General features: G+C 39.4%; 1 protein-coding gene across 10 annotated transcripts in view; it reads right to left on the minus strand.

Moving 5' to 3' along the window:
* Window positions 1–21,393, minus strand: part of SFSWAP (splicing factor SWAP) — a 97,980-nt gene that overhangs the window by 11,534 nt on the left and 65,053 nt on the right. For 8 of the 10 annotated variants that reach the window (XM_090061968.1, XM_090061966.1, XM_090061970.1 and 5 more), the window contains 2 exons: window positions 20,326–20,349; window positions 7,577–7,842 (listed from right to left, as the gene is read on the minus strand). In XM_090061968.1, the coding sequence (XP_089918094.1) occupies window positions 7,577–7,842; window positions 20,326–20,349 (290 nt within the window). The remainder of the gene's footprint in view (window positions 1–7,576; window positions 7,843–20,325; window positions 20,350–21,393) is intronic. The other 2 variants (XM_090061971.1, XM_090061967.1) reach the window with 1 other exon arrangement.

The following is a 21,393-nucleotide window of genomic DNA, read 5'->3' on the forward strand; positions in this document are numbered from 1 at the left end:
TAACGAGTTGTTTTGCAGTCCCTTTTCTCCTCCCATGCACACACTCTTAACATTAGCCTAGATCCTGCACTTCCAAGATCTATTTTACAGAAATATAGATTTACTCTTATATTAATACAGTCATTATTTACATTTACTGGTCACCAACTGTGAAATTTGAAACTTCTCAGCCAGAACATCATGCGTAAAACTTCAATGACTGACATTACATGCTACTAAACAGAGCACCACTATCAGATACAATTTACGTCAAATTTGTTATGGTGCTTTGAAGTTTAGTGGGAAAAAAAGGCACCGATCAACTGTTGACAACAGTGCAAGAGGAGGGTTCCAGAATTTGTGCGCTTCCAAGGCAGAGCCAAAATTCACCCATATCTTTGTCTTAACACTTTAACCTGAGACTTTAAGGCAATAGAAGGCAATGCTCTAACACTGTTAAGGTATTCTGTATGGTTTATGGCTTTCTGAGATTTTTGCTTAGCTCTAGATTCATCTTGTCCATCTGGAATCAAAGCCTTTCTATATCAAGGGCTTTTGGGGACTGGTTTAGGCATACGTATTTGAGAACGGTAACAAAAGGAACAAGGAGTTATGCAGAGAACTCATTGTTAACACACCAAGGACAGTAATAAAATTGATATAGCTGGGTTACCGCACATCCCTACAATTTTTATTCATTTCTGAGGAAAAGACAGCTTCAATCGTACTTTCAAGCAACATAGCTAAATATACTTTGCCTGTTCTGAAATTGATAGTATTTGAACAGAACAAATTATACAGCTCAACCTGTAATGTACTCAAATACATTACAAAGTGAATTTCTTAAAAATTAAGCCTTATTAAAATGGTGTACCATGTAAATATACAAAGCTGTGCCTATAAAATGCTACGTGTAACAAAAATACACTGCACTCTCATTTATACCAACCTACTCTTTGCAATTACAATCTGCTGCACTTCTAAAATAGAACTTCACTTCTCACTTAGATTTTAAAACCTACATGAATCTTCAAAATCGAACGTTTGTCAGACAAATTTGTGCCTTGCACAAAAAACAACCAAACCAAAAATCTTATAAGAACTTTTCAGAGCATCTCAAACTTGCACGCAACTTTACTGCCCTCATTTGACCCTAAACTACAGTTCTTACACTGTACAAAATTACCCTTCGAGGAACTGTTATACCCAATGTACTTTTACAGTTATAGTCAATATCTACCAAGAGCGCATAATTCACACATCAAATGGAAACTCAAGTAATGCTCATTCAGAGATCCCTAAACATTTTGGATTCCACTACAAAAATGAAAGTTCTCCAAATGATATAGAACATGTGGCAGTAGGTCATTATTAGTTTTTACATTTCAGAAGACATAACTCCTTAATGACCAATTACAACATATCCTAATCAGAAGTTTTGAAAGAAGTGCGGCTTCTCTTTTGGCTGTCACAATTAATTTAAAATACCACTAGTTTAAACAGCTTTAGGCCCTAGACACAAATCTCTACTGTGTAGATATATCAAGTCTAATGAGCTATTCAGTTAGAAAGCTGTGAAAGTTTGGTAATTGTGAAAAACAGCGCACATTAGTGATACATAGTGGTTTAGTTAACAGAATCATTATTCATACTTTTTAAAGATGTTAAATCAGAAGTTTCTTTCTCCGCAGTAACTATACTTCTAATCTGTTCCAAATGCCAACTAATTATTGATGACTGCTCAACAGGGAGGAGATCTGAAGGTTAGTTTTAAGTTAGCACAAAACAAAACGAGGTAACAAAAGTATAAAACACTCCTATTAAGCGCTCACTTGAGACATGTACAAATAAAGCAGTTATTCAAGGTGGTGATCTTAGACACTAATACTGAATTATGTAAGCTGTAAGCAATACATGATGTCCTTTGCTTCATGTCACTGCACAAAGTTGAACATCACAAATTAAGCTTTACAAGTAGTTTAGAACATAATGCAAGGAGGAAACACTATACTTCTATTACACAAATATATCAGCAGCAGTATGCTTTGTTGACACGTGTGGGTGAACAAGACAGAAGAAATATGTGCAGGGAGCCACACCTGCTCTGTGACAGCGCAACACAATGCATTAAGCAGTACTAATGCAAAAGATCCTGACCTCCCTACCGAACCAACTGCACAGGTGTTTTATTTGCTTTTAGGTCTCAGACTGTAAGTTATTTCAAGTGAGAATTTTTTTTTCAGTTGACATTAATACTGAAACATTTCCTGATATCATTTTCGCATTGTAACAGTGTTTCCATAGACTGCAAGGAAACCATCTGGCCACAGACGTGACATTATAATATTGTCTACATTCTCCTAATAGCACATTCAGACCATCTTTATCGGCTTGCACTAATATCGGTTTTCCGCTGTAGAACTGCAGTCATATCGCCTCTCAGCACAAGTAGTTAGCCTAAGCACTGCGTTGTGTGGATTTAGCTACACTACTGTGAATTCAAGTAATAGCAAGCAGAGTGACATGCTGTGTCTCAGCACAGCAAGTCAGAGGTCTAGGCATGGCTTTAGCTTTATTTCTAAAATCACTGGCTTCCCAATGCACTGGGATTGTCACATCTGTAACTATAAACATAATTATGGTCAAACTTGTTTCTCAACACTGCAAGTTATTCATGCAAGCCCACCAAGATGTAGTTATGCAAATCATTTAAGAGGAAGTTTATATAAAAGTACAAAAGAAAGATTTGTAGTAATTTTAAGGACACTTATTTTTTTCTGAACATTGTTAAATAAAGCAGCAACGCTGACAAATGATTCTCATCTCCTAATGCATACTTTACAGCCTAATGCATGGCAAAGACTGGAGGCAGAAGGGTATTTTTGGACAGGAGGGAAAGTTGTTTTATTTTCCAATGTACAAACTGTTAAATGCTCCACACAACTAGATATAGTATCACCCTCTGTGTAAATGAACAAGCCTGAAAAACAATGCACCTAGCCTAAAATGACAAGAGAAGCAGCGAGTGCCCTGTTCACAGTTGTCTCGATGTGTTCTGAACTGTCTCCACAACTTCTAATTTTAGATTTTCATTGCTTTCATATGCCAAAGCTGACTGCAAGTTTTGTATGTTTCCTATGTATATTCATGTGTGGCTACACAAAACCACGGAGAATGGTGACAAAGTCATTTGCCTAATTATGCAGAGGTCTCCAAACAAGTGGTAAAGCCATGAGAATGAATCCGATGATCCCAGGCAGGTATTTGGGAGAGCTGATTTTTGGTGTTGGTTTTAGTACACACACCAGAAATCTTACTACCGTGAATTAAACTATACAAACTTTTGGTGAAGGGTATCTATTTTTGCCAATTTTTGCACATTAGTTCAGGTGCAGAATATCTTTCCCTTGGCATGGACTTTGAGAGTAGCCCTATGGAAATGTAAGATAAAGTATCCACAACTTGCAAAAGTCTCACTCATTATAGGCTTCTAGCAAACTTTTCTGGAGAAAATCCATAGATACTTGAAGAAGGGTGGCAAAATTGCCCTGAATGTTTACTTTTCAAGAAAAAAAGACTTTTTAAAGCAAGTGAAGGGATCAGAACACAAGAACAAGCCTCAATTTATCGACTGCCTCCAATTTTAAACATTTACCCTAGGATATATTCCTTTGCATGGATGAAATGCAACACACTACAAATTATATCAATGTTATATGTAGGCTTTGCCTGTACATGAAAAGAAGGTAACATTCCTCAAATGCAAGTGACAGGCAGAAATAATGACTGACCCTACAATAAGGGTGCCCCCCACCCAAGGTGTGTTCTTTACCTAGATTCAATTTTTGGTTCATACACAATCCACACACTATAATTATTACGGTCAGAAGCAGCTACTGGGGCCCCTGTCCCCTTCAGTGTCCCCTGTCCCCTCTCCCAAGGACACAAAGGGCAACAGAATGGCTCTGCCAACAGAGAATCCTATACGAGGTGTCATACCTGTGCGCCAAACCTGGAGTCCAACCTAAAGGCCTATACCAGGACATGTTGATTGGTAAGTGAGAGATCTGAATTCTGTGTTACTGCTCCAATCTCTCAGGTATATGGTGTGTTACTTAAACAGGTACCTGAAAAGTCCATAACCTTAATACAGCTAGGGGGATCTTCCTGGATAACTTCCAAAAATCAACTTCTATACTACCCATGACCCATTTGGATAACCTTCAAAGATTCAAGTTGCCCTTAGACAAATGCAAGAAAATGTGGAGGTGTTTCATCAAAAAAGACACTGCAATCAATACACTAAGGTCAGGAAACAATGCTGGGGGATGAACAGATTGATTTATGTGGATTTGAAGGCCACACGGGGCCAGAACTTACAAGTTTTGTGCAAAGGGCAATCCCAGTTTTGTGAAAGTAAACTACAGACTGAATAATTGGAACCTTCCCTACTTTCCCAGCCAACACAACGTGGCTACTGGGAGAGGTGGCTTCCCCATCTCATCCCTTAAAGGAGGTAGACACTGCAAAAAGCTCAGCTGGGGGATACTATTGCCAGATGAAGTCTCTGCACTGACAGAAGACCAGACTGTGTAGGGGCTAGCAAAGAATCCACAGCAGCTGACACTGGTGCTATGGAGGGACGAAAGCTGGTTTCCACATACAGAATGAAAACCTTTTCCATTTAGTTCTATGGGTCTAGTTAAAAAAAAAAGCCTCTCTGCAGGATGAAGCCCAACAGCTGCAAGGATGCTGGGGTCCCTGGGAGACTAATGGGATCTCTCACCATTGTCCTTGGAGATTACCTAGAATAGGTAACTTGATTAGGAACTGTACTAACAGACTTGCCAGGTGCAACTACCAGAATTACCTAGTCCAGTCTAGATCAGTTTTGTGTCCTGCCTAAGTTTCCACAGGACTATCAGTACGTCAGGGACTGATGGAAGGGTATGCATTCATCCCCGTGGCCTGGGAATGAGGAAGTCATCCGTCAGGGAGCCTAGACTCATGCCACTTTCTGGAACACTTGTGGTTTGTTAACAATTCACCTTTTAAGCGAATCCCCACTTGCAAAAGACGCTCCGAAGAACCATGTCTTTAAGGCGGTACTCCTTGTTCACAGGGAAAAAAAAAAAAAAAAAAAATCTATGCTGATGTAGTCTGATGCACTGCTGGAAAAATCAAGTAAATAAAGAACTGCTAGCACGATCTAGTCCAGAATGCACTGTTCACTCCCTTGCATACTGAAATAGATAATAGTATGGTATTCTCTACTATGAATTGCTGATCCCTTAAGAACAGGTTAAAAAAAACCTTGAATACCTGGCAAATTGTCCTAGGTCTGTTTATTTATGTTCAGGCTTGTGTCCTGAGAAGACTACAACTCCTGAACTTTCAGCTGATTAGGATGACCCAACCCTAAACTAAGGGGTCTTGCTACCACCTCTTTGGAGGCGAGGTCTGGAAAAGGAAATTTTGTTGCAGAACTGAAGTGAGATACATATGCTGATCTCAACCACCTTTCCATGAATTAAGGTGAAGTCTGGTGGACTGCAGTTCCTAGGACATGTGTCACATCACCTACACATTCTCATTGGTATTCTTAGATGGGCTTGCAGTTGAGTGACAAGATCCACTTTGGTCTGAAAGCTTCATGGGGAAAGATCTGGAGTCTAATACAGATAAGCTCTATGGTTTGGGTGGAGTTCACAAAGATTGCTTCTTGGTCTTTGCTGTAGGATTTTATATGAGTTTCCTCAAGTCTCTATTGATGGAAACTCTAGTATTAGGCCTGCCATGATTGCTTGACACTACTTATTACTTTAGTGAAAAAACAGGTTGGTATTTAGGCTTCTGGTATATCTGTGGTCTGTAGCAATGTTTTATATACTATCACTGTTCAGAGGACAGTAAGACATGACATTTTCAAGTACCCTGTACTGCAGTTACTACCAAGAAGTTAATGCAAGAGGCAACATTGTCCCTAGCCTTAAAAAGTACTATGAACTACCTTAAGAGAGTCATGTAGAAGTACCAGCAAGGGCCTATCTCTGAGCCAAGAGCAAGTCATGATGACCAACAGGCCTCCTGGTAGGTGCTGATGGCTCAACAAGGTGCTGAGGGAGATGGACTGATTTGCATGCTGAGGTTTCTCTGAACAATTCCCAGAGCCTGAGGAAAAGCTTCAGCATCATTGCTTTCCCTCTCCAGGTAAGCCTTGAGAAGAAATGGCACACAGAACGTTTTGGAATGCACCCTTCCACAAGTGCCAACCATCGATTAGACCCATGGGTGATGTATCTATCTTAATTCCTGATAACTTAGTCTCTGCTCCAGGAATAGTACACTTACGCAGGGGAGAGGGTGTTTTCTAGCAAAAAAACCTAACGTAAGTGACCTACAGATCTATGATATTTTAAATATATGTCTGCTAAAGAAAACTAAGCATATTACTACTAACACTAAACAGCGTTAAATTACACAGTGGACAAGAGAAGCAGGGACTGACAGGGGTTTCTCACAGCCACAGGATGTAGAACTGAGGGTCAGCTGGGCCTGCTCTGTTGCTTAGGTAGGATTAAGATGGTGCAGACATGGCTCTGCTGGACACCAAATCTGAATACATGCAGGGGGCACAGACACCCAAAGAACAGAATCTGTCATCTGGCACTCAAAGAACTCAAGGTTTGGGGGCCTCTTTCTTAGCAAGAACCACACTTCTCCTCTCCCCCTTTGCAATTGTGCAACAACCCTAAGCTGACAGTATCAAATGATCATTGGGTAATATAAACAGAAAAGTATCTGTACTCTTAACTGACTTCAATGAATTAAGGTACCAATTCTCCTAAAGGCTTTGGCCTTTAATCAATTTTATAGCATTAATGTTACCATAATTAAATATCTACTTATTTATAATTAAATTTGAGCCAACTGATTTCCACTCATGCTTCTTCTGTGTGCCCCACTCCTCAAACCCTCATCACGTGGTCTCCTATATTTTTCTAATTCCTTTCTCTGCTCCAGTTCTTTCCCATCTTTTGCTTAGCAACAATGCCCTGTTACTTAAGTTTCTGATCTCCATCTCTATCCCACTACCAGCTTGCAGTTTGTCCTGTCGGTGCCTCTTGGTCACCAAGGACATCTCGTATTTCTTCTTCCTATACAGGAGCAATCAAAACGGTAGTGACTCTGTGGATTCCTCTGATTCCAGCTACTTTTCCAGGTGTTCTTGCTCTCCTTTGGAATGAAGACTTAGGCCACTTGTAGAAGTAGCGGGAAACAAGGTGGAGCCATGCTAGCTGGTTACATTTCTGCAGTGTGCCGGCAAGCAGTTCACTGACCAACTGAAGCATCACTTAATGCATTCACTCTCCCATTATGTAATTAGTAGCTTCAACATTTATCAAATATTTAAATGTTATCTTTCAGAAGACATTCTTCATATCTGATTCTGTACATTTACTGAGTCTTCCAGTTTGCTTATCTCCCTTAGGCAGACGGCCATTTTCCTTGCGATGTGCATAATTAGGTGCAGAAGAGAAATTAAAATGTTAACTCAAATAGAATGGTAAAGAATATGTTTGGCTTCCAAACCCACCTTGAGTGCCTCACAGTTCTATAGGCAGTGGGAAGTGAATGCTTTGCTTTTGAATGTGATCCCGATCTAGATTTAGATGACGAATGATACTTGGAAGGTGATCGGGATCTTGTCCGAGATCTTTTCTTGTGTTTCTTTTTCTTCTTTTCCTTTTCATCATCTCTAGGAGGATCTTTGCTTCTGCTTGAAGGCCTTTCCGACTGTTTAACTTCTAAAGTGGGCAAAGTTCTGACGGTCGTTAAGGGACATGGTATGTTACTGACACCCTGAAACAAGAGATAAAAGTTGCCTGTTAATATGTCCTTCAATTTCCAAAGAAACATGCACATTTCTAATGCGAGACAAGTGAATCAGAGATTTTTAGGCATGTGATCAGTACAGCAGTTCAGTAAACTGAACAGAAAACTAGTTTGAATCCTGGGGTGCTGCTTCCTTGCAGTATAGCCTTGGGAACATCACTTAGGATGTGTCTAGACTGCAAACTTACTATGCCAGTAGCATGCTCACACTCACCGTATGGCTCAAACCCCCAAATGCAAGCAACGTGACTGTATTTGCATAGTATTTGCTACAGGGAAGCAAATATGGCTGCACTGTTCTAGTTTGGAGAGTAACGTATGTATGTAGAGCAGTACAACACATTTAAGCATGTGGGGTAAATGTGTATAGCTGCCCTGGGTAAGTGTCTTTCTATATGTACTTTACAGGTCTTTGGGGGAACGCTGGAGGAATGCGACAGCTAGCCAAATAATCAACCCACATTACTTATACTCTTTGATTTCAAAACCTTCACAAACAGTACAAGTGTTTCTGCTGAGCTGTATAACCCTCAGAGCAGTGATTAGGACATATACAGGAATCTGGGACTGTGGTAGCACTATTTTTTATAAGATTTTTGGCTATAAAAGATTAATAATGGTTCTAAAGAAATGTGTTGTATCACACAGGATTTCTCCTGAGTTTATCCTTCTAGGTTGAAAGGATAGACTTGACATGTTTACTTTGGAAAAAAAGTAATCCCCATAGACACTGACATTCAAAGTTCAATGTTATTGCAACAAGGTAAATTTCACCCAGCACTGGACTACTTTGGCTGCAACTTCCCCCAAAATAACAATGCACTGAAACAGTTGATACAAATCATTTCCCCATTTGTAAAGTAAATATTTTGTATGCGAAGAGATGCAAGCCCACACAACTGCCTCTCACCTTAAGGATAGAAAGGGTTATTGCTCAATACGCGCTAAATGAATAAAATGTGACTACAGTCAATTAAACACAGCATACCCCAAGATATTTTCCATTCATCATTTTGTGCCTCAGAGAATTCTGCTGAACGCCTTGCTAAGAACAATGCAAGTCAGGCACTATGGGTTTGCTTTTTTTGTTTTCTGTTTCCTTTCCTCAAGTTCTGTCACTCCCCAAAATGCCACTTCAAGGCTACTGAAGAAATCAGTTTCATCCTGCCATAATTTTCCCTCTGCCTGACCTGACACTTCCACCAATTGATGTTTGGTGTGACTAGAATAGGAACTAATACACTAAATCCTGGAATAAACAAATTAGAAACTGGTGATCTTTTTGCTCTCTCCTGCTTTCTCTTCTATCGTGAAGGTAGCGCAGCACAACGCAACACCCTTTGGGTAGCGAAATTCTGCTTGGTTTCATGCATTATGAAATCATGTTTCCTTTCTGAGTTTGAATTGATAATGGCTATTTTATTACAATATTTACAAAAGACATTGTCATAGACTCTACAACGGTAGTTTGCTTCAAGGACCATAAACATTTTACAGCACTGTCATTTGAGTTAAATGTGACTGCCCCTCTTATTTCATGAAGATTGGTTTACTAGGGGTCCATTTCAAACCTTTACAATGAACAAGTTATTTAGAGGCTTCATGTCAGATCCCTAGGATTTCCCAACGGTCTCCTGAAGCCTATTTTTGCTTCCCCAAGTGTGGTACTCCCAGTTTTCTTTTCAAGTATTACTAAAATGTAGACTAGACAGATGAGAACAAAGTACTAACTTGTTCAAAGCAGGTGAATATTGTGAGAACAGAGTGTGGAGGCAAGACAAACCCTGAAAACTTCAACAGATTGTCAGATTATGCAGGCTGCTTTGTGGGTGTATAAGCAGATCTACTGGATAAAAATCCTAAAAAGACTGAATTACGTTGATGGCATCTGGCATAAATAATCGGTGTGCTGATGACAGACTCGCGTGGATTTTTTTTAATAGTGACACTGCCTCAAGCAGCCTGAAATCATTCAGAGCAAGGCACAAGGGATGCGGGGGAAGAGAAAATGATGCAATGAAAAGCAGTCCAGCATTTTCATGTTTGGGATAATCCATGAAGCAACAAGCCCCTTCTTTAAGTGTAACCAACCCTGATTTGGAACAAACACCACACGCTGGGTGTCCGATTGGGAGAGTAGTGGTGCCGGGAGTGGGGTGGGGCGGAGGTTGCAGGTTTTATCATTCACCTGAACAAATTAAAGCTTTAAAGCCAGGTACTGGAAACACAGAGGCCAATCAATACAAATTGCATACTTAGATCCTCCATCAACTTTAAATGAAACTTTTACTTCCTCCTGTCTCTTCGCCTTTTAGCAATGAATGACCCATTCGAATAACCAGTTCGGTGTTTATTGCAGCCTCAACTCAAAAAAACCCACTATAAAAGACTACAAAGCTCAAGCAAATAAGCAATCTTTGCAGCAGATGCTGTACGCATCGACCTTGTGAGAAGAAAAATAATTTCAGTAGTACTTTTCGTGAAAACAAACCAACAAAGGCATTAAGATTACTTCTGTTTAATTGGAGTGGATCAGAAAAACATTTACCTGTATCTCGAAGAATCCGAAACCACGTGGAAATGAAAACTGAAAACTTCAACTGATGACATGAGATTAATAATCTTAAAACTGGATGCAAGCACATTGTTATGCATGCACTGGATGCATGCTAATTGTTTATTGGCTAAATTACTGTAATTTAGTTAGTATTTTCAAGACCAACCAAAAAAACATACAAAGAGCTGTATGTGTTATAAATAGGTTGAAAATGCTCACACTTCCATGGTTACATATATATAACTATTCTAATAATCTCTTTTGCACTTTTCTATACAAAGGCATATCTTTTCTATGTTCCTGAACAGTTGAATCTTCCTTTGATCTGAAAATCCCTGTGTTAATTAGGATTCAGCAGAGTAGAGAATGTCACAATTATGCAGACTAGAGCTGTAATTTCCATTACAATAATTTTTATGCTCTGGAACTGCTCCAGACCCCCTAGGTTCTCTCCCTCCCATCGCTGCACCTTATTTCCAGCTGCCCAAGGCTTGTACCTAAGCACTCCGAGGTTGAAACACAAGTGGTGTTTTATAAGCTGTGGGAAGGGATGGTAATTGCTATGTGCATTACACATCCAGTTGATTCCCCCACTGCAGCAGGTGAAAGTTACTGTTCTGGCAGTTCAAATCTGCACTGAAGAAAAGACTAGCCAGCAAAAGGGGGTTAAAATGAAAAGATACCAAATACCTTTCCAGAGCAAAAATTAAACAGAACCATTCACTGGGACAAGAGCACCTGTCTTCATTTTCCCAGCTGATCAGGCATTGTCTTGCATTGTGATTACTGACCTTACATGTACTCCCAGTAGCCAGGGACAAGAATTTCAAGAATGACTGTGATGTTGGATTCCCCATGTTTTGAGTGTTTAACAAGACAAATCTTAAGTGGCTCCTACTTTAATGGGCAAGGAAGCCTCCTAAAGCTCTCTCGAGCTGTGACCTGAAGTATACAAAACCAGGGTTTGGTTAAAAACCAAACCAAACAAAAAACCTTAGACATATGGCCCTGAATTACTAACTTCTAGTTGAGAGCCTATTTTGTAATATTTAATGGCCTGCTTTATATATTCCTTGTGCTAGAAATAAACCGGCCCTGAAAAACCTTTGGGCGAATGGCAACTGGAAAAAGATTTCAAAGAAATCTAGGAAGACAAAATGTTAAAATGGATCAGTAGCCCTTTACTTAGGGGTATGACACTACTTACACTTACTACACAACTCTGAATTAAGAGAAAAGCAACTAGAAAATTATGTCTCACACACACAATTAAACATTTACCTCCTTAAAGGACCTGCTTCATCTTTATGCTACCAGGCAGAGCAAATACCATTATTATGCAATTTTACTGAAATAATAAAAAAGGCATTTATCTTGCCTGTCTTTACAAGACAGATCTCCTGATCTCAGAATAATGGGCTGTTCCTCACTTCCATCTGTGTTCTCAAGTGTGTTACAATTCTCAGGACTGCAATATACTTTACAAAGGCCTTTTTGGAGGACTGTATCAATATTATAAACAGGAGCTAAACAAAAGCACTGACACCAGGATGGGTATTGGAATTAAGGAGGACTGGAAGAAAAACATCACAGCATGCCATTATCCCAGGATGCCTTATCATTAGGCTAATTTAAATGAATATATCCTGCCGTAGGACCAAGTAGGATCCTTTTATACTCTGTGTGTTAACACACCCAATGTACAGAGATAGGTCGTGGGGCTTTTGACTCCTGAAATTAACTCTAAGATTTGGTCTGTAAACCTTCGATCTGTGATACCTCCTAATCCTTTGAGGACTACATTCCTCATGCAAGCAGAAATGAAGCTTTTTAAATTGCCGGGCTTATCTCTGATCAGGAATATTTTAATGGTTTGAGACAGGCACCCTTTCACTAAGCAATCAATTAAGAAAACCCACATGCTTCACATAATGAATGTGGGAGCTGTTTGGCGTAGGCACGCAAGGTGCTGCCATGCAGGCAAAAAGGCTCTAAGTCAAATACCCCTTCAAGCACAAAGAAGTTTGATGCAGAATTTCAATTTGACAAAAGCTATAGAAAAAATGGAAAACGTAGCCTGAGAACACCCACAAATCCCAACACCTGGGCCAAAAGAGCTGTAAAAGTGAAAGTAACCCCTGACACTTCTCACTGAGGCGATGACTCAGATTTGGGTTTCAATTACATTAATGCCGCACCTCATTTGCTGAATTATCCTAGGCTGAAGTTCTGCCACTCCACTCATGCTTTTTCACCCCAGCTGAAAAATCCTGTCAAATGTTAAAGGACTTCACAGCTCAAAGACTATCTAAAGAAAGGCTGGAAGACAGAGATTCATCATCAGATTTCTAGGGGGCTTTAACCTTTTTAATAGTTCTCTGCTTTTCAAGGCTAATTGCTGCAGAACCCTTTAAGGTTTTTCCTATGTGAGGGCTGGTTTTTTGTCAGGGAAAAGGCACTGGAGTCAGTGGAGCTGACCTAATACATTGCAGCCTAGAAGAGGAGGAAAAAAATCAGGTTCTACATTATATAATGAATTCTATGCAACAAGCTGCAGCAAACAAAACTCTTGGGCTTGAGGCGGTATCTTTTTTTAGACCAACTAAACTGTAGCAAAAAAAAAAAAAAAAAAAAAAAATCTTTTTTTGCAAGCTTTCAGGACCAAAACACCCTTCGTCAGGGAGAGGAGAGTTCAAAGACTATGAAAGTTCTCCTAGGTAGAAAAGAAACTTCATCTGGCACAGGGAAGGTAAAGGATGGTGAAGTTCCCCTGGGTTTCAAAGTCCATTTGTAAAAAAGTTGCTCTGTGAACATGCAGATTAGGCTGCGGAGAGGCATCAGATATTGCCACAAACCCCAAAGTTTTGTCCGTCTCTGCTTTTTAGGTCAACATGGCTACAAGCTATAAACCCGTGCAACAAGTTTGCACTCAGCTGAAAATCTGTTGTCAATTTATACTTAATCCATCTTTAAAGTAAGTGCTATTTAAAGTCCCAAGAAATACAAAGAACCATCATCCCAGCCTCTTCCAACTAATGATCTATATAAATGACAAATCTAGAGCAATATCCCATTTGACAATGTAAAGAATAGCCTGGGTTTTCTGTTTGTTTTTTTTAATTCTTAAACACAGCTTAACTATTTAAATTAAATTCACAGTTGCAGAAAATATTTTGCACACAAAAAGCTTAAACAGAGGTATCCAAACTTCTAATATCTAAGTCTGCACCAGCAATTTTTAGGGCCTGAAGGGTATATCTAATTTACATATGGATTCTCATTAATCACAAATTAATGCACTGAGCCATGATATACTCAATTTGTGCCTTTCCTTGATAGATGAACTCAAACAAGCAAATTGCGCTCACCAGCAACAAACCTAAAATTTATCAGTTTTGTTCTCACAGCTATTTGCCAAGAATGGGCTGACCAAAGCTGTGTTTCAAGGCTTCACTGGTCACAATTTTATGCTTTCTTTAAAAGAATTCCTACTAAGTGCAAATGAAAAATCAGAAGTAGAAGTACCAACTTGCTTGGTGCAATGATGTATTGCCCTACAGGCCCTGCTTCTTGCACAGTATGAGAGATACAACTTGATGTGTTTTTACCTTTTATTATTGAATTACATTTAGTATGCAATTATATTTAATTGCATATATATTTCCACGTTTGTGAAACTATATACACATTTTTAAAATTAATGTGTAAAACCTTTCACCAGAAAAATAAATGCATTTATTAACTTGAACATTTACCAGTCCAACTTGTCTAAAACACATATCTGATGGGACTGCTTAAATAACAGTGCTGATGAGAAAGTTCAGAAGAACAGTACTGCTAAAAACAAAATCTCTATCGCAATCAGAATTTCAGGTGTTAAAGAAACATATACGTGTTACTTAAAGTAAACCACAGGCCTATATAGCATTTAATATGAGGGAATCTTACTCATTCCCAACAAATGAAAATAAAATTGCAAGAATTCAAAATAAACCACAGAATGTGCCAGACTTCAGTACCAAGTTTCCAAAGTGATTGTGGACTGAGATCAAAAGATATAAATACAAAGAAAAAAGAGGTCTCATATTTTAAGGACAAAGCCCATGATTATAAGAGTCTGGTCCAAAGTTTTAAGAATAAACCTGAGATAAAAACTTTGTTTTGTATTTTGTAAATTAAAGATCTGTATAAGCTAGCAATGTAATTATCTTGATGGGGTTTTTAAAAAAAAAAGAGAGAGACAAAGTGAAGGGCTACAACAAAAAATCACTTCTTGTTCAAGTATTTTAAAAGGTCATTTAAAAATATCCCCAAATTCATAACCGTATAAACTTGATCATCCCTGCCAACACTACGCTTTAAGACAGATTTCACTGTGCAACACGCGTTGTTTAGGCTTAGGTCCGTGTGGGTAAGAAGAGAATATTTAAACTCAATACAGCTACCTTCTGGGATTTCAAACTGTAATTTTGTGTCTTTACAGAGTGCTTAAAAATTAGTGAGATTTCAATGAAAGTGATAGTTCACTATACACAAGGAGAATCACTGATGAATGAGCACTTCTACTTTTACAGTACTATTTACCTTATTTTACATATGTTCCATTTAAGTAATTCTGGGGCAAAAAAGTATTGTACACAAGCTGCAAGCAAAATATGGGGACAAAATATCTGAAATCTATGAAGACAAAATCTGAAAGAGCCAGATGTTAATACAAAAAGAAAAAAACACCAAGAAAAATGGCAGAGAGAGATAGAAAACAAGCATGCATCTGATTTTAATACTGGCAGTTCAGCAAAATTAATTGTTCGTAATAACTGGGTGATATGACGCCCCAAATTACTGCCCTATCTTACACTGAAAGACTAGGCATGCAGGAAGTGATCTTCACACAAGGACAGGGGACGAAATAAGTTTTGAAAATAGGGGAGAGGATACTTGTCACCAGCATACGACTGAAAACTGAATGGGAGAATGGAGATCAGAAAGGACTTAAAGAAAGAGACCGACCCTCATTGTGAACAGCTGCTTCTGATGTTTTACGCACATTCCAAGAAGGACTGGGATGAAAATCAAAGCATCTACACACTGATGTCTTGGCTGGCAGAAGAGCTGAGAGCACTCATTAAAAATAATTTCCAAAGTGCATATGATGGAGTCATATGAGACAAGTGCCATTGCAGAAGGAATGGAGAAAGCTTTTAGAAGTGAACAGAAAAGCTCCTGAAAAACCGTAACATTTGTATTTACAGAGCAATTTTGAGCCATTAGGAAGGCCAAAAGTCCAGGAAACTCAAAATGGTAATTAACAGATTCTGTGTAGAATTTCTCACATAAAACATTGCAAGTAAGCCTGGTTTCTTCATTCACTCTTAAGAATAAAAAGGCTGAGGAATAAACCTGAGACTGCCCCATTTAGCAAAATCTAATGATTCATACGGCATAAAAATCAGGCCGTGCACAACATTAATTAGAAGTAAAATTCAAGACGATGAAAAGACTAATTTCTCTTGACACAACTGATGTCATTACTTGTTATTCACTGGATGATGAAACCTGTTCTACAAAACGATGACAAATATTTTCATTTAAAAAACCCATCCTGTTCATGAAAGGAAATAATACAAGCACCCCAACTGTACGTTAAGCTTTCTACAAAAACATTACCATCAGCAGTAGTAGCAAATATGGGGGGGAGAGGAGGGGGGCAGGGAGGAAAACAAGAGAGATGAATTTAGATATCCCTCTATACTTGGCAAAACCTGAATAGCTTCCTATTTTTTAATTTGTATTATGAATTTCCATTTCACTTGTAAATTATTAGCTTCCACAGAGGAAATAGGACTGCTATACATAGGACAAAAATAAGGACGAAACATGTAAAGAACAGAACAAAGAGCAGATCTTCAAGCCTGAAAGATGAAAGAGCCAAAAGGAGATGTTGACTACTGCTGCAGAATCTTCACATTCAAAGAGGCACAAAGAAAAAGTTGACATTTCAGACTATCTATTAAAACTGCATTACTTCAAGCTACGTGTTTGTCTGCATTTCACAGCATTATAATTATGCATTTGTTTTTTCCTTTCTTTTGGGTATTAGTCTGATGCTGTTTACAATTTGGATGACTCTAAGAACCACTCATCTGTAGTTGATGCTTATTATCATCCCAAGATTTTTTGTCACGTTATGATATCAACTGACCGGTGTGAGAGTGCTTACTAGATATGTGGTGAATAATGTTAGGTGAATGATGGCTTGCTCACAAAAACGTATGCTGAGCTACCAGTGCGGGAGCATCTTCCTCTACATCAAAGCAGTTATTTCACAATAGACTGCAACCTGTTTTCTTCCACTGTCAGACCAAGCCCGAGAAGCTTTCTCCCCCCACAAAACACATCTCCACTTCTGCTCCTTCCAATGGTTTTACCCTCCAATATATGCATGTCTGCTTGACAGGCAACGGGACTGGGGTGAGATGAACCGCAATGTTTCTAGTTTTCATACCAGTTGTGGAAAAAAAACAACCAAAAAACCCCCCCAATAAATCAGTGCAGGTGCATGCCTCTGCGCCCATCTTTGTCAATGTTATCAGAACAGATCAACACCCATGCCAATAGCTAGAATAGGTTGTTCCATGCACGAAAGTAGATTCATTCCAGTCACTGATCCAAATAAGATGGAACAAAACTGCATTTCTTAATATAGGCACCAAGAGAACACAAAACCTTGAACTCAGGTGTCGATAAACATACAAATGAATGATTAGTTTATAAGAAGTGTTTCCATTCTCTTTATAACCACTTAAGTCTTATCTTTACCAAATACTAATATCTAAAGGCTCCAGAATCTGCAGGCTGCTGCCAGGACCCAGGCTCTGCAGACGCTGGGACTGAGAGTGACAGGGTTCCCAGCTACATGTGCCAATTACAGCTTGATAGAAACGAGCTAGTTAGTACATGGTATGGAGGTCTAACTCTATAGCTGGTTGGAGCTTTTTACTGCATGATATCTATTTTGTACATAAAGCTTGTTTCAAGATAATTGTGCAATTAACCAGTTGAGTGATACCTGCAATGTGTAGAGGAGGCCTAAGAAATACCAGGCTATATTACACTGTTGAGGAAGGTGGGCTAACTGTTGATTTACCCTGGCAGCTGAGATATTGGGGATGCCTCCACAATTACTCCGTAGTTGTGCATATATGGGAGAATCAAGAGGAATGGGGGGAATCATCAGACCTGGAATTTGTTTCCTACCTTAGGTGAGTAAAACACTACTTAGCTAACCATCCAAACTCCATACCACTATTTTCTCAGGCATTTTCTGAAAAAATGAACTGATTGGCAAGATTTTCTTGTTCCAAAGCGGTTGCCTTATTGTAAATGCACATGTAAAAAACAACACATTGAGGACCTATTGGGATTGGATCCTTAAGTGGGCAGAGAATCCCCAGCTCCTACTGGTTACAATCGCTGCTGAGAGCTGAAAAATGTGGAGTACCAGGGCATTAATCGCCAAACTCTACGTTAACACTGACTATTTCACTGCTAACCTCAAGTGCTGTCCCTAAGTATTATGGTAACAACTGTGATTAAAGCAATTCAAGGAACTGAATTTTGTCCCACTTTGCACTTGAAGCTCAAGGCTTTGTTTTTTTTCTTACCAACTTAAAAGAGGCTACAATAGTCTCATATAGGCAGAAGCAATATTACAAGTACAGCAACAACAAATTTAACTATTTGCAAGGTGTCGCTTAAAAGCAAAAAGCCTTAAAAATGTCAGTTCAAATCTATAGTGTCAACTGCCTGTCATAGGTAATTAGGGCAGTGGCAGGCAATTATTTCGGGCGGAGGGCCGCTTACTGAGTTTTGGCAAGCCATCGAGGGTGACATGACAGGCAGCCAGGGCAGATAAATATTTTCTAATTTTTTTAGGGGCCCTGCAGGCCAGATAGAATAGCCTGGTAGGCTGCATCTGGCCCATGGGCCGTATTTTGCTTACCCCTGTGTTAGAGGAAACAATTGTTTGAAAATAAACCACGCACATTCAGCACTAACATGTCTACAAGAAACATCTGGGGAATCCAAAAATAGCAAAAGACTGCTCATCTCTCCTCTCTCTACACAAAGTTGTGCTTCAGGTCTGCTACCGCAACTGGTGTTCTTGTGTTCAGTTGCCAGATTTCAGGCAACAACAGCCTAATGGCATTATAGGCTGCTTGCAGGAAAAAGCTTTAGATAAAATTGCCAAAAAAGCTCTGCTGAAGCACCCAATCTATACAGATGCTGTGGAGCTGGGCTAACTAATGCGCTTCCTCTTATAGAAAACTGCTGGTTTTCTTTTTTCTTTCCATGCCATATTATGTAAACCTACGCACCCATTCACAGAAACACTTTTCCACCCCCTACTATAAAGATAATACTTCAAGATGATTACTCCGTATCCGCAAGTAGACCTTAGTTAAGAGAATCAACGCCCTGCCTTTCCATTATGTCTACCAGATATAGTCTTCATATAATGAATTGTAATGGTTCTTGAGTGCTTCCTAGGTTTCTTAACATAGAAATACCTTGGGATATAGGAATACTGCTGCTATATTCTTGGCTTTACTTCGCACCGAAGGAATTAGATTACACAAAGCACTCATTAAAAAGAGCATTCAGATCATTTCAATCATGCTAAAAGCTTCCTTCCCTCCCTCCCCCACACCTTTAGATGGAGACTGACGTGGCAATGAAACTAAAGTCTTCCAGAAACGGTGGTCATTCTAAAATTTTAGATTACATTTAGGAGCTTGTCGTGTACTGCTAGGCCTCCATTTCAACGGGCTTGTATTAGCCATTGCTGCTAGTGTCAACAGAATAAGCAGTGTTCTCTTGTTGGAAGACTTGGCCCAAGGAAGGGGGTATGGTGTTCAGATGTGCTTAACTCACAAAGTTAAGGTATTTGGCCCATATTTCTCTCAGACCCATCTTGCAAATAAAAGGCCTGACAGGGAGAGTGCATTTATGAGAGGAAAGATTCAAATTATTTTTAATAAAAGTAAACTTGAACCAACTTCTCACTTTCTGAATGGCTAGAAGGCAGACACAGTTAGGGGTTAGCTGCACCGCTAACAAATGCTCAGCTTCACACAAGTGATATGTTAAGTCTGTGACACACCATTATCTTTATGCTCAGTAAAAGAGCGACTATTAACAAGCTAGTGGCTTCCTAAAACGACAGTCCATTTTTAAAAATAGTCGTAGCACTGTGCCTTCAATCAGGAAGACGATGCCAAGCAACAGAGCCTTCATGCTGCTAACATGCATAACTCTCTTTACTTCAGACAGTTAGGGCAATTTCAGTGCAGTCCTTTAAATCCCATCGGTGCCAGTATAAATAGGTCAATGCACCTGTTTAGTGTATTTTTGCATTGGTGACAGCCATATGCTTTTGGAGAAAAAGATAAAGATAGTTTAAGAGCACTACTATTGCCAACTAGTACACTGTAATGGCTGGAGACTGTTGGGATTCACTGAGGGAGGTTGCAAAACAGCTTTGCAATGTAACAAAGTTCCAGTGAAACAAGGGTGCAGCTTTCTCTGTTTTTTTTCCAAAGTAACTGCAGTTCTTCTTTCAAGGAACAGGAGAAAATATTTGGCAGAACCATTTATCTGTAATCGAACCATGCAGAACTGCTGGCTACAAAGGTCTGTTTACAGATGAGCTCTGTTTCAATTCCCTGCCTTGCTCTTCTATTTGCATTTTAGTACTGGCAACTGAATGTAATCTTGTAGTTCCAAATATGAGGAAGTTAACTGGCCAGAACGCTTTTTATCAAGCCCCATGCCATATACTTCCTTCCAGAAAGAGGATTCTAGAGCAAAAATATAAAGGTTATGGAGCCTACCTTATCAGCCGACAGGAGGGAGGGCTGGGAGAAGAGAGAACATAAATTATTTGAAAGTGATTTTGGCTGAAAAAAGCAGGACAATCCCCCCTTTCCCCAAAGCTTTCCTGTTTTAAGCTTAAATGTAGTTTCTATCAGCTCTACAAGTTCTTTCAGTTTGGTGTATGTTCCTTCAGTGCACATTCCCCTTTTGTCCCATGCCATCACTAGATAGAGTGAAAGATACACCGAACTAAGGAGTGGTACCATCTCTTTACCCCAGACTTAAGAATCTTGGGGCACAAAACAGCAGGCAAACCACATGGTGACAACTGTGCATAACTGAGCAGGCCATATATAGAAAAAGACATATGGATGAGTGAGAAAAAGTTGCCAATCTTGGAGCTACATCATTTCTAGGAGCTGTGTCATATGTTCACAGATTTTTTTTAATCAGAGAAATCTGCTTTAACTTTCCCAAGATTAATCCAGGCTACGTGTCCATGGCTTTACCATGTTACCTGAAGAATCCCATGAGCAAAGACAACTCCTTCGTTGGTCTGATATTCAGCTGATCCCAATCAGCTGGTAAATGCTCTGCAGTATAATTACACAGAAATGGTTCAATGGCTACCTTACCCACCTGAGTCCTTGCAAAACCAGAGTGCTACAACTCCCTTGACAGAATGACGTTTTAACTCTGGACACTGCGCAGTCACCAATAAGGTAAGTCCTTCTGTCAAATGGCAATGAGGGCTTATTTGGCAGCTTGATCATTCTCAACCTCTAGACTGACATCCTGCTTGCACTGATGAGGTACTCTGGCAGTGGACTATTTCTTTATATACAGGCAAGAAACTAGGGGAAATAAAAGTTTGAAAAGCAAAGACAGGACCACCAGAAATAATGGAAGCACCAGGCAGGGGAAGAAGAGAAACCTGGTGGGAGAAAAAGTGATTGTTCTTCAATGGAAGAGGCCATTTAGCTAAAGAAAGAACAGTATGCACCAGATCCATACATGCAGCTTGGCTGTCTAAAAGACAGAGCAAAAGAGGAAACGTATGCACTAAAGTAACTTCTTAATATTGC

The sequence above is a fragment of the Crocodylus siamensis genome, chromosome 9, assembly GCF_052110815.1.
Source record: "Crocodylus siamensis isolate JL-2025a chromosome 9, ASM5211081v1, whole genome shotgun sequence".
Taxonomy (NCBI): Eukaryota; Metazoa; Chordata; order Crocodylia; family Crocodylidae; genus Crocodylus; species Crocodylus siamensis.